We start from the raw sequence: 13986 nt of genomic DNA, 5'->3' as shown, positions 1-13986 counted from the left end.
GGAGCCTGGTGTGGGCCAGGATCACCTTGGGAGAGCTACACCCTCTTTACAAGGAGGTGACTGAGGAGACAGCCACGTTCCCCCTTGGCTCATACCAGCTACAACCAGGTCCTTCTGCCTTCTGGGCTGGCAAGGGTCGCTCTCCAAGAAAAACCATCTTTTGTCAAGGTTAACAGAAACTAACAGTCATTTCCCAATTACATGGCTAAATATAATGAGGAATCTGAGCAGCTTTCTTTTTTTCTCCCCCCCCCTCCATTTTTGAGTGACAGCAATATTCTGCCTGTGGAAGACACACAATAAAAGCAAAATTACAGCCGTCTGTTTTTATCCGATTCCTGCTTTATCACTTGAAGTTTAATATATTTTACTCTGGAATGCTGTCTAATATGCTAGTTGTATCCTGAATATGAAGTAACATTTCTGAATGATCGGATATTGCCTCCCTCTGTGATCCAGCTTCAATTAAGGGATGCTCTCAGGAAATGACACTTTGGGATCAGCAAATGCCAATCTTCTACCTGGGCAATTTTCAAGAAGAAATCCTCCATCCCTCCAAGCCCACATTGACTTTTACAATTAAATTACATTTAATAGGAATATTTCAGCCGCCTAATTTCTCAATTCTGGGGGGTTGGTACATGAAAACATTTACTGGTTAATAAATTCTAAATGTAACAGCTGAAAGAAAATGATTTCAAAAAAATAAATAAAAGGGAATGCAGCTAGAAATTAAAAGGGAGCATGGAGCTTTCTTTCCTGATAAGAGCTTGTGACCTCCCTTTCCTGGAATAAAAGCTAGTCACTGCTTCTGCAAACTCCAAATGCAGAAACTAATTCAATCCAGAGCTAACTTAGATTAATTAAGAGAAATAAGCCATAAAGAGAGTAAGGCAGTGGCTGTAAAACCTCAGGGATTTCCCCAGAACCTGTCTCTAACTTTCAGAAAACACTAAGCAAACACAAAAACATGTCATTTTGAAGCAGAGATGGGAGGACAACACTTTGCTTACTCTGAGAGCAGTCCATGCCTATCCAGCCTGGGAAGCACTGGCAGGATCCGTCGATGGGATTGCACGTCCCGTTCTCGGTGCACTGACACACCTCGGCACAGTCCTTCCCGTATTTCCCACTGGGACACACTGGAAACACAAGGCAGGTTACTGAGGGCTCTCCAGAATGGACGTGAAGAAGTCACAGTTTAACATTCAGCAATTAGAGACAAAATGAATCGCAACGTTTTTCTTCGATGAAGCCGAACGGGCAACGACCTTCTGGAAAGAAGGAAAAGGCAGAAAGTATTTGAGTTCTTTTTTTTTTTTTTTTTTCTCACATCCCAATCATAAAAACAATAGGAAAAAGTGATCTCAAAATCCATTTTTCTGCTGGGAAATGAAGCCAATATAGTTAGAAGATTCCAAAGATTGAAGGGCAGTATGGAAGGATGAGAAGAGGAGAGACAAAGAGAGAAAAGGGGTTATTGGCAGAGGAAGAGAACAGGGAAGTTGAGGAGAATTCAATGAGCAGCAGCCACCATGAGTGAGTGGCTGGAAGGGATTGATCTGGACACTTGGAAAGGGGAAGCAATTAAGTTGCAAATGTGGTTCCCAAGGATTATATGGATGTTTGACTGAGAGCTGTTAAATAAATGTGCTGCATCCAAAAAAATCAGCACCTATCCCCGTGTGCCCACCTGGCTTAGTCCTGAAGTTGGAAGGAAAGAAACTCTAAATTTATTTTTCTAGAGTCATCCTCTAAGAGCCCAAGCACAGTGACAGAAAACTAATAGACATGTAGATCTTCAACCTCCCACCAAATTATTGGAAATCTTTAACGTTAAAGTTGATGGAAAGCTCTGCTCAGTAACGAATGAAATGTTTCATTTCTGGGCTCTTATTGGCTGTGTTCCCTGACAAAAACAGATGTATTTTCAAAATAAGATAAAACATACAGTCCATCTTTGCAAAGAGTGTAACAAATGGAACTGGACTTGTATCCTGGTAAATAATAGCGATGTCAAAAAAGTGATTAAGGCACTTCCCTGAATTATGCAGCTGTTTTACCACTTCAGCCTCTCTCACTTTCTCAAAAGTAGTCTCTGCAGGTGACCTCAATCTATCCTGACTGTGAATCAGCCACAGATTGAAATCCTGAGCTGTGATTCATTGGGTTTTATATAATATGCCATCCTCTACTCTTACTACAGCAGAAAGCTAAGAATGTGCACAGTATTGTTTTCTGTATTTCTATATACCGTGGACTTATCTGTAGGAGTGGATAAAGTTGGGTTTGGCTTTCAAATTATGTGCTAAACAGAACAGTTCCTAACTGGAAAGAGATAAAACTAAACCCAATATACAGCCACAGTGAAAAGAACAATACACAGACACAAAGAGAGGAGGAAAGCAAAGCCCTCAAATCACAGGCAGAGCAAAAACTGAAATGATCTGTCAGCCCAGGCTCTTGCAGAGGCCACACCATCAGTCACTTCCAATGCTCCATATCCAGCAGCTCCATGCACTATTTATGGCATCTTTAAGATGGAGATAGATAACATCACCTCAATGATTTTTTTACAGATACAAAAAAAGTAGTTCTCTAAAGACTTCCTCAGAATAGGAGCTGATTTGTACTGCAACATGGAATGCTAATGGATCAGGACGAGATTTGTGATCCAAACAGAGCTGCTGGCAAAGGCACCAGGTCACACCTCACAAAAGCACTGCTCTGGTGCACACAGGGAGAGCTGTTCCTTCCCCAGGAGCACCTCCTGTCTCTGGGAAATGGGATGATGCCCTCTGGAATGTCAACACAGACTGACGACCAAATGGTTGTTCCCCTTAATTGAAACAACCTGGTTGTGGATTGACATGTCAGCTCTCTTGTGAGGATGTGAGATCCAAACACAAGCCCTTTTTAAATGTCTCAACCAGTTTTAAACAGAGCTGTAAGGCAAGGCCTGGTGCTGCCTTCCTCGGGAGCAATCTGATTGTACAACCCAGATAGTGATGTTAATTAGCCATAAAAGCTCTGAAGTGGGACTCCCAAAGTCCCTGTGGGATGTCAGGTGTGTTCCAGCAGCGATAACAGGTTATTATCAATCCATCTTGCTACATGATTGTGAAAGATATTCATAAAACAGCTGTTTAGTCATTTGTAGCTCGGAATCCTGTGCAATTCTGGGGGGTTACACAGCTCCTCACAAGCATGTGCTGCTAGTGGAAGAATGTTCCTGCTGCCAGAAAGGAGATGGCACAAGGAGATGAAAATTCCAAAGTGAAATCTTCATTTCACATTTTTTTTAATGGAAAACATTAATTAACATTTTTCTTTCTACAAAATAAAGTTACATGTTAACTCATTATGACAAACTGCAACACAAATTGATTTTAATTAGGACATGAATATTTTAAAATTAATTTACTGGATAGATCAACATTTCAAAGTAAAACCAGAAGTGCTGAACATCTGAGCAAAAATAAAATAGTTTTCTTAAGAGGATAATTAGACCTGCTTATGCTTTGAAATCTGGCTAACGTTTCACATAAAATGGACAAATTCACTGAAATATGTTCATTTTAATAAATTAATTGGTATAATGTTTAGTTGACTATACAGCACAGGAAATACAGCACATACTTACTCCATGTTTAATGATTTTGCATAAGTGCTGCCTGCAATTCCTGACTTACTGACAAGCAGGTCATTAAAGAGTGTCACTCGATTTTTTGCAGGGATGGTGACTTCACAAAGGGCAGTCACCTCTTTTAAATACCTGTGCAGGAAACACCCCCAGCAGGATGCAACCACTGAGACTGCAGAATACTGAATGCTTTTGTGGGTATTTTTAGGATAAAACTGAAAATCAAACACAGTAAAAAATGGAGTAACTTCCAAAGGAACAGAAAGGGGATGGGCATGTGGGGGAGCTGAAGCTGCTCTTCACCTGTGAAAATTAACTCACTTTCCCTGCCTCATTACAAACTTTTCTGTCTCCTGCACTCGTGTCCATGACTTCAGCTATTTCCAACCAGGTTCTACACATTGCAAATGAGGTGTAAACAGTAACTGGGTGTTTGGCCTTGTGCACCTGAGCTGGCCTTGCCCTTAACCAGAACGTACAGGTCCTGCTGCAAAAGATCCCATGAAGGTGCCATCAACATGCAGGGGAGGAGAGGCTGAGCAGAAAGAAAAATAACCCCATTGGCTGCTGATGTATTTACAGCAGGTGTCTCATTCCATAGTCAGTTCAATCCAGCACCGCAGACCTGGATTTATGAAACCAGGAGCACATCATATTTACAAAAGGGTGACTAAGTACCTATTTGCATTTCCCCTCTGAAGTAAAGAATTTCTTTGGATCTAAACTGCTGAAACAAGGGAAAAAGGCAGGAACTTTGTGATGGGCCTTGCTGCAAAGTCACAGACACTTGGGAAAGGAGGTGGAATTTGGGGGTTTGGGGCTCAGTACCTTGGTTGCAGAGAGGGCCAAAGAATCCAGGCAGGCAGTCGCAGTGTCCCGACACGTGGTGACAAGGACCATTGCTGTGCACACACTGGGGGCAGGGCTGGCCACAGTGGTGTCCATAAAAACCAGGGGGGCAAACTGGAAACAAAACAAAATCAGCTGTCACAGGTTTTCCGAAGTTTTCTCATTGCTGAGAGCTCGACAGTTCTCTGTCTTAATCCCAAACCATTATTTCTTTATTTATAAAAACACGGTTTTGTGGACAGCTGCAAGGATGAAGCCTGTGGGATTGTTCCATGTCTAATGAAGTGCAAGCTCTGAGCAAAACTGCTCCTGTGCTCAAACATTCCCACCTTCCAACCTCATGTAAGTCCCTGGCTATTCAATAACACGGTGGAGTTCTCAGCAGCCTCCCCCTCTCAGGGCATTCATTTGAATCTCTCTAACCTGCTCCAGATAAACTCTTCAACAAAACACGGGAGTTTAAGATGTTTGAGACCTCAGAGCCTACTGCAGATACGGATAATAACACATTCCAAAGCTTTTAAGACAGGAAGAGAAACACACACATGTAGAGACAACAGAAACTCAGAATATCATTTCCTTTGGAAACTGAGCTGAGAATTCAGAGAAGGTGTATTAGGAAACAATATTTTATGTCTAAACAACTCTGCCAAAAGCTGATTTCCAAACCTATGAGTGTGATACCTGTGCTCACCTGGGGCAGACAGTTTATATATGTCATGGCAGGAGCTGCAGCCATCAGTGATGAACAGAATCTAAAGATGGTAATTATGGTAACAGCATATAAAATCATCTGATTTGCATCAGTAATGACACAGGATAGCTGAGGAAACTTGTCATGAACTGTGTGCTTAATTTGCCTAAAACCTGAGATTATTACAGAATTTGTACACAGGGTAGAGAGCCAAGATTACGGCTCAGTATCTCTTCTAAACACAGATTGTTGCTTCTAAGCACATGTAGGGTGAAAAACCATCCGCTGTCCAAACATTCACTGCAACAGATAACACAAAGAAATGTTAAATTGCAGTAAGTGAGTGTAAAAATGACTTTATGTGTTTTTATTTTTACTCCTGTGACTCTCTGTTCTACAGTTCCGGCTCAGCGGTTGCTTTATCACGTCCGTTCTATTTTTCCACCAAATGAGAATTTTCTCTTGGTCTGTGTGTTCACAGAGGGTGTCAGGCTCTTACACCACTGCACATTTCCAGCTGGAACTTAGCTGACAGGTTTGTTGATATATATACCAGCTATAAAACACCCTGGATCATTGCTGGAGACATTTCTGCAGGCTTAAGAGCACTAAACCATCCCGGTGTCTCATGTAATCCTGATTACACCGACAGAACAAGTTGGCTGAGAATCATCTTCAGTATCATCTTCAGTGCTGCCTGCACAGGCTAAATTCTGTTTCTAAATGAATTTCCAAGAGAAAAATGTGGATGGTTTTGAGAGCAAGCTTAGCAACCTAAAGCCGCCCTCACCCATGGAGGTGTCCTCCTCACCAGGTAGGCTTGAGCCTGAATCCCACAGAAGAGATGGAAGCAAGCTGAATTCCCATGCCACGTGCTCACAGAGGCATTTCAGCAACACGAGGCAATAGCAGAAGCATTCACAGGAAGAAAATTTCTCCCCATTAGATCCCTAGGAAATGTCCTCGGGGAGCAGCCTGATTACTGGGCTTGCAAACTGGGAACAAGGTTTGCCTCTTGTAGCCTATGTGCCATCAGCTGATAAAACTAAGCTGGTTTTTTTCATCTCAGAAAGGTCAGAAACTATTAACTTCTGGAAGTTTTGCACTCTTAAGGTTTCAAATTCGTGAAACATTTCCTTCCCCAATTCCCTGAAGCTCTGAGCGCCACATTTTAGCCTTGGAGAGAGGTTTTACAGCTACACAGATATGCTGAAGCACCTGGAAATTGGGGTTTATAATGGAAATGCTTATAGGCCATTAACTACAGCAGTGCTAGAGGTCATCGTTATAATGGCTTTAAATAAAAACTGTCAGCTACAAATTATTTTTAGAGATGAGTGTGTTCTAGTGTCGAGTGTAACTGGTGAAATCAAAGGGCCTGTATGAACTGGGAATGCAGAATGTCTTACAGGAAGAAGAAGAAGAAGAAGAAGAGCTGCTGCAGAAAAGAAAGACAAATCCACTTCTTGTTTACACAGGAAGATGGTTGTGTGTAGTTTGGATCAGTGAATTAGGGTCCCTAAGGGGCAAATGCAGCTTCCCAGATAAAGCAAATGAGAGGGGTTTTATCTGCTCGGCACATTTTAATATGTAGCAGCAGAGCATCAGACAGGAGCTATTTCAGGCTGCTGTGTTTCTTTTTCTGGCATATAAGAAAACATAGACTTGTTATTTTGATGCCAAGGCTCATCCACTTGTCATTATGTGATGGGTCATAGCTGACTCTGTTTAAAAGGTCTCCTGTAGGTCTCCTGACTTCACTGCAGATCCGTGTCCTGCCAGGTTTGGTATGGAAAGGTGTTGCTCCTTCCAGGTCACCTGTGACTTCCAGGTGCAGTAGACCAGAAGAAACACAAGGCACGACTCCGTGCAGTGGAGTCCTGACTTCCCGATCCAGCAGCACTTTTTAGGCTGTGCTTTGCCCTTAGGGAGCTAAAGCAGCTCAGAAACTGTGGGTTTGTCTGACTGGTGTCACAAAGGAGCATTTCCACCTGCTTTGCTCCTGCCAGGAATGGAAAAATCTTACTTCTCTGGCACAAGGGTCCCCTGTATCCCGGGGCGCAGTCGCAGGTGCCATCCTCTGGGGAGCAGGATCCCCCGTTCTCACAGCTGCACGAGATGGAGCAGTTGGGGCCCCAGCGGCCCTGGGTGCAGATGTTGTCACAGTGGATGCCTAAAGACATAAAGACACACATTAGGTTCCCCACAGCTTACTCTGCTCACTGATCAAAGAAACTTTTGGCTGGACTGATGCCTTGCAGCCCCTCACAGAGCCAACGAGGGAGCCCGGGAAGGAAACAGCTCTTCTTTTATCTGCTTAATAAAGTGAAAATTAAGAAAACGCCAGAGAGGTGAGTTCTGCAGGTGTTAGTGGGCTCCTGTTCAGTCCTCAGCACCATTAAAGAAACTCTGCATGTCATCTGAGAGATGAAGGTCAGGAATTGCTTTAAAGTCACAAAATAGCTCAAATAACTGGTCTGGAAATAGGCAGTTGATTGAAGCCTGATTACTTACCTGTTGTGAATTGGAAGACCTAAAAAAGAAAAATCAGGGCTCTGAAAAACATGTTGAAGTGTTTGGATTCTTGAACACAAGTAAATTCAGCTCTGTGCTGTGCTCTGTTCCCTTCCTTGCTTAAGGCAGTGTGCTCTGGGGTTTTGTGCACAGACCCCACATCCACCCAGAGCTCTCCAGCTCTGTGATAATGAACTAAGTTCTGATCTAGCAAGTGGCCATATGTGAGCACAGGCTGATCATCTGCATGTTAAATGGAGACTGAGACCTGCCAATCCAGCTCCAGTCGTTCCCAGGGTGGTTGTTTGATATTTATTATCACGAAAAGCAAAGCTTGGAAACACCAAAAAAAAAGCACAGGGCCAACAAACTTAACATGAGGCTTCTAGCGTGGTTTCAACTGGTTTTGTTTTAACTGGTGGCTTTTAAAAAACAACCTCGTGCCACGGTTTGTCATATATAAACGTGATCTAAGGATCTGGTGTCGGAGAGGTTCGTGCTCCGCTGGGAGAAGGCAGTACCAGCACCTGCAATTAGAAGAGCTATTTGCATGATCAAGGGCTCCTTGGATGGAAAACCATTTGCAGGATCATGAACTAAGAGGGTCATTAAGCAGTGCCAGCTGCAGGGAGTGGCACTGGCAGGGGAGACTGATAACACCAGGAAAAATGAATCACAGACCCGGCTTGGAAAATTTTCCTGCCGACGCCACCACACCGGGCTCCTCCCGGCTGACCTGGCGGGGCCCACACGCCTCAGCTGGGCTTTCAACAGCAAGATGTTCTTTATCATCCATGCACATGGCCCTGCTGCATAATGGGATAAAAGCGTCCCCGGCTCCAGGAGCCCCCGCCGCGGCCAGGGGTTGGATTAGTGCATCTCCACCGAGAAACACAATCCCAAGTAATTTCCTGCACCTCTGATAACTTCATCTGGATGCCACAGGTAATGCACTGCAGTTGGGAGGCTGTGATCTGTACAGCCACCCAACTTGGAGGATTATTAAATCAGCTAAAAGTCATTATAAATACACTTACGGTGCAGCTTCAAGTTGGTTTTATAAATCTCTGAAGTTAATACAGTAAGAAATACTGCAGAGCCAAAATTTCCCTTTTCTGAAGATTAATCACACAATTATAATGTCCCTTCCTAGAAAATCTTAACCAAGTCTGGCAAAAGTACAGTTTGAAATGTGGTTTCTAGTAATACATGATCATAGCTTTATTTATAAAGAGGCAGGGTCCATGCTGTAGAGCTTAATAAAAACCACATTAAAATACAGTAAAAACTTAATACAAGCTCAATTCCTTCCTATCTAAGTAAATAAATCTGAAAAAGGGGAGTGCAAAAAGAGACAAGGAACATTTGTATTAGTAAAATCAAGAAAAACAATTATTTTAAACAGTCTTCCCTGCTCAGTTTGAAATCAAATATATCCTTGGATTACTTAAACAACAAATGCTTTGTGTGTGCATTTATGTAATATATCTACAGTCCTCTGTAATTAAAAAGTCAGACAATAAATTGTAAATAAATAAATGCATTTTGTATTTATAAATACACATATATGATCATTTGTAGCTTTGAGCGTCTCAGCGTGAGCTCCCAGCAATGAAATTCAGGCACAAATGTAGAAAAATCTGTATTTTTCCTCCCGACTGCAGCACTAAAATTACAATTCTGTCACTGTGAATGGGCTATTTATAAACTGGGACAATTAAACAGCATTATTTCTTGTCTCTTTTTGACAAAGTTTGGGGAAGAATGACACTGGCTCCTTTCTCATGGAAGGAACTCGAATTAAAATGCCAGGGCTGTTCCGTGCAGCAGCAAAGTCCTTCCTTTAGTAATGAGTAATGAGGGATGTCTTCCCACTCCTAACGAAGGGAATGAGTCATTGTGGAGCTGATTGTTGTAAGGAAATGTAAAGGGAGAAAAGGAAACCTTCTAGAAGCCACTGACACCCATTACAGCACTTATTTATTTATACATCTCCAGAAGACAACCAAGATGGGGCTGCAATCAGTTTTTATCACTTTATATTGCTCCAAGGTAATTCTCATGGAAGATTTTCTTTTTGGAGGCTCCCCCACAAACTGAATTGCAAATGTAAATGAGAAGTTAAAACTGCACCTGGACATGCATGTCTTATGGAACTGTGCTAGAAGAAGCACCTTAATTTCACAATTCCCTACCCTGGTGGTGCATGAAGGGGAAGTCCATCCCCCCCAGCTACTTTACAGTCAGAGTCAGTGGAGCAGGAACCTTCTGTAATGTAAAAACTTCAATATTTACTTTGGGCCTTGCTGATGAACATTTCTGATAAGCAATTAGTTTTCAATTTCCAGAACTACAAAAACTGCTGAAGTTGACACACCTCTGTATTATCTCACCTTACAACCACAGGTTCCTAATTTATGAACAAAATCCTGGTTTCACAAGCAATGATACAGAAATTAGAAAGACAACTATCAGAAGAAGTCCTTGAAGCTGCAGGAAGCAGTTCTATACATAAACTCCATTGCCTGGATACCAGGGAATTATCTTCCAGCCTGAGGCTGTGGTTCACAATTGCAGACACTGGTATAAAATTACACTTCCAAGACCTTCTTAAACAATGTTCTGGGGGTGAACTGTAACTGAAATTCACATAACTTATATAAAATTGTAGTTATCCACTGGATGTGGGCAAAGGCTTTGCACTCTTGCAGTAAGGCAGAGCCCAGGGAAGAGCAGAGTCCACTGTGGCTTTAACTCAGTCTGTGACACAGCAGCCACAAACCCTCCCTGTCCTGGTGTGGATTTGGGGTATTGGATTTCTGCAAACACTGGCTGCTCTCCAGTGGGATTCCCACTGCTGTCCTCTGGCCTGCCCTGTACATGGCATTTAGCTGACAGTCCCAGCAGTGGCTTCTCTCCCCCTTCCCCACACCAACCTGCTCTGCACACACAGCAGGAAGGAAAACCAGCCCTAAGGGCCTGAAGTGCTGTGGAAAACACAACCTGGGCTGAGCTGAACCCACCAGAGCAGTCACAACTGCCCTGTTCTCAGGGACAGCTACATGGGACAGCTCTTCCAAGGCCTTTCTCCTTACAGGAGACACTTTACTACCAGGACAGTTTACCACCAAGTGGCCAAGCAGCTGCTGTCTGGGACACAGGGAGTGTCTGGGGTAATTCCATCCCAGATTTCCCACAGGGGAAGCCAGTGGGAATCTCCCAATGTGGAACTGTAACTGGCATCTTGATAAAGGACAGCAGCAGGGAGAGAGGTAGGGGAGGAAAAGAATTCCAAGATGGTTTGGGTTGGATGGGACCTTAAAGCTCATCTTGTCCCATCCCTCTGCCATGGGCAGGGACAGCTTCCACCAGCCCAGGTTGCTCCAAGCCCCGTCCAACTTGGCCTTGGACACTTGCAGGGATGGGGCAGCCACAGCTTCTCTGGGCAACCTGTGCCAGGGCCTCACCACCCTGGGTGATATTCCTTCCCAATATCCCACCTAACCCTACCCTCTGGTAGTGGGAAGCCATTCCCTGTGTCCTGTCCCTCCATCCCTTGTCCCAGGTCCCTCTCCAGCTCTCCTGGAGCCCCTTTAGGCACTGGAAGGGGCTCTAAGGTCTCCCAGCCTGGCTCCAGAGCAGAGGGGCTCCAGCCCTTGGATCAACTCAGTGTCTGGCAACAGCACTGGCTGATGGAAACCCATCAGTGACAAATGTTTTATCCCAATAACATAAATCATGTATTACAGCCCAGCTCTGGTGCAGAGTGGCCAGAGAGGGGGGTGTCTGGTGCCTCAATGTCACTGGGTTTCATGGAGCAGCAGCAATTTTTACCAGAAGTAGTAGGTTCTTTGTATTAAAATTTACTGATCAGGCTGGGATGGATTAAGCTAAACATCCATACAACCATCAGGAAAAGGAGCAAGAAAAAGGAAAAAAACTCAAACCTCCAGGCCATACAAGTGGGATGTGAGGCACCTATTGAAGATCTCCTTCATAGGCTGCTTCCATTAATAATCTTCAGTGCCTTCAAGAAAGTTTGTCAAACTAATGCAGATTTAGTGCTGCCTGTAACTACATCACACTGAAGGACTTTGGAGGGTGAAATTCCTGAAAGGCAGATATAAGTAAAACTCCCTTTTCCCCCTCTCCAGCTTACTTCTGCAATTGCACTCGTGCCTGGGGATTACGTCTCTGGCTCTTAATAAAGCCTGCCATTGTTTCTGTGCTGTGTCTCTGGATAGTTGGAAACTAATACTCCAAACACAATAGAAGAGCAAAAATGGACAGAATAAATGAGAACCAGTGGCCTATTTTTGACCACTGCTATCCCCCTGACAGTAGCCTCTGCAGTAGTGCTTGTGTGCTGCCCAGCATCTAATTATTTTTCAGGGACGAAGGAATTTGATGAATTATAGGATGTAACTCCCTTCCCCCCATGTACTTTAATTTTACATCTACCAGTGTATAACTGTAATTATTTCTCTGAATAAGATCTTCAGCATTTTTTTTTCTTTCCCCTCAATAGTCCCAATGTAAAGACAGATGCAACATCAATTAGGAATGACAGGAACGATTTCAGCAGACGTTTGAATCCAACACAAACATTGTGCTCTCCTCCACCTGTCTTTCAACATGACATGAAGTCATAATAATCTCTTATTTCTGGCATTTGAATAGCTTTGGAAAGAACTGCTTTTCATGCAAAAATAGGCACTGGATTTTGCAGGCAATGCTGTGGAGGCCTGAGTTTGGTGAGTCACGCTTGACTGGGATCTTTGGTCTTTGATCCTTTAACCTGATTCTCTTCTCTTTCCCCAGCACTTACTGCTGTTACACTTATGTTGTCCCTATCAATTCTATTTAAATCAGCTTTGTATTTGAGATTAGATCCATGTGCTTTCCTATTTTGCTGCTTGAGTCTATCAAAGGCAGTAGAAAATGCAATAAGAACATAAAGAAAGACCTGTCCAAGCCGTGGATCAGCTGCTCAAAGGTGTTATGACAGCACACAAACAAGAGTTCACAAAGAATTCTTGATGCTTTTCCATCACTTTTTGCGTCTTTATATTTATTCCTACCTGAGGCAAACCCTGAAGTGTTTGACTGAGATCCAGTCAGAAGCTCCACAGCTCAATTCCTGACAGCTCAGCATTTAAGAATGCTGAAGAATGAGAAAATCAGTGTGGGGAGGGCAGCAGATAGAAGAAAACATAAAGGGATCTCTCATAAAATTAAATGGAAACATTAAGAATTGATGGCTGCTCATCCAGTCTGCAAATAAGCTATTTTTGTTTTTATATAGTGAAACTACTCAGCAGAGATAACAGCAGCCACACTCACATTATCTGTGAACTTCTGTGGTGTTCTCAAATGCTTTTTTAACTGACTTTTCCCCCCACATTGGTGCCACGGAGCCCCTCCTTCCCTGGCCAGGCATCAGTCACCCCTGGGCTTCACAGGGGCAGCTCCTGAGTGTAACAGCCCATCAATCTAAATGGAAGCTCTGTGATCTGGTCCTAAATAATGAAGAATAAGCCTTTCCCTGCAGCCAGTGAAAAATTCTAACTTGTCCCTTCTCTCATCTTTGCATGGGCGATTTATGCACCCATTAATGTAAGTGTTTTTCTGCCAGTAATATACTCAGAGCCTAATGCACCTCTGTGGAGCTCTAATCCTACCCCTATTTTTAATTATCTAGAGAAATCTCCAGATATGAATCACCCAACCCGGGGAATTTATGCAATAAAAGCTTTTGAGGCAAGAGACCTACCTCACAAGAAATGAGGTAAGTCAAAATGTTTGCTAAAATTAAGGATGATGTGGTTCCCTTTGCTCCAGGGTATTCTCCAGGGTGCACTACAGAAGGAAGAAGGGTTTCCATGAGCAGAAGGGGCAGATCTGAAGAAAATGGTCCTAAAAGGAATTAAGCTCATGCAGCCCTTTAGAGTGATTCCTTCCTACTCCTCAAACACTGGACACAGTTTTAGGACTGGGAAGAGAAACTTGGGAAAGATCCAAGCAGACCATCAGCAGGTAAACAGGAGGGAGGAACTTGTAAGCGGGAAAAACTGCGTTGTTTTCCCAGCCAAAAATGTTCCAGCCCCTGAGCCATGAGGGAAGAGCAGCTTAGCAAGAGCTGGGGTACAACCAAAGCCTTTTGTGTTAATAACGTTGACTGAAATTCAACTTTTTCTCCTTGGTGTAGAACAGGGAGGAAGATGTTTACAACACTTCTCACTGCAAACTCTTTCACCAAAAACATATCTATCTATCTATCTATCTA

The 13986-nt window shown here is 43.3% G+C and overlaps 1 protein-coding gene across 15 annotated transcripts in view; it reads right to left on the bottom strand.

Moving 5' to 3' along the window:
* Positions 1–13986, bottom strand: part of MEGF11 (multiple EGF like domains 11) — a 268428-nt gene that overhangs the window by 32318 nt on the left and 222124 nt on the right. For all 15 annotated transcript variants that reach the window (XR_001877258.1, XR_001877259.1, XR_001877260.1 and 12 more), the window contains 3 exons: positions 7213–7359; positions 4472–4606; positions 1014–1142 (listed from right to left, as the gene is read on the bottom strand). Coding sequence is in view for 12 of the 15 variants with exons in the window: in XM_017830247.1 (XP_017685736.1) it covers positions 1014–1142; positions 4472–4606; positions 7213–7359 (411 nt within the window). In the remaining 3 variants the exon portion in view is untranslated. The remainder of the gene's footprint in view (positions 1–1013; positions 1143–4471; positions 4607–7212; positions 7360–13986) is intronic.

The sequence above is a fragment of the Lepidothrix coronata genome, unplaced genomic scaffold (assembly GCF_001604755.1).
Source record: "Lepidothrix coronata isolate B3197 unplaced genomic scaffold, Lepidothrix_coronata-1.0 Scaffold176, whole genome shotgun sequence".
Classification (NCBI taxonomy): Eukaryota; Metazoa; Chordata; class Aves; order Passeriformes; family Pipridae; genus Lepidothrix; species Lepidothrix coronata.
The sequence above is the reverse complement of the archived record's forward strand: the minus strand, read 5'-3'. Positions and strand labels throughout refer to the sequence as shown.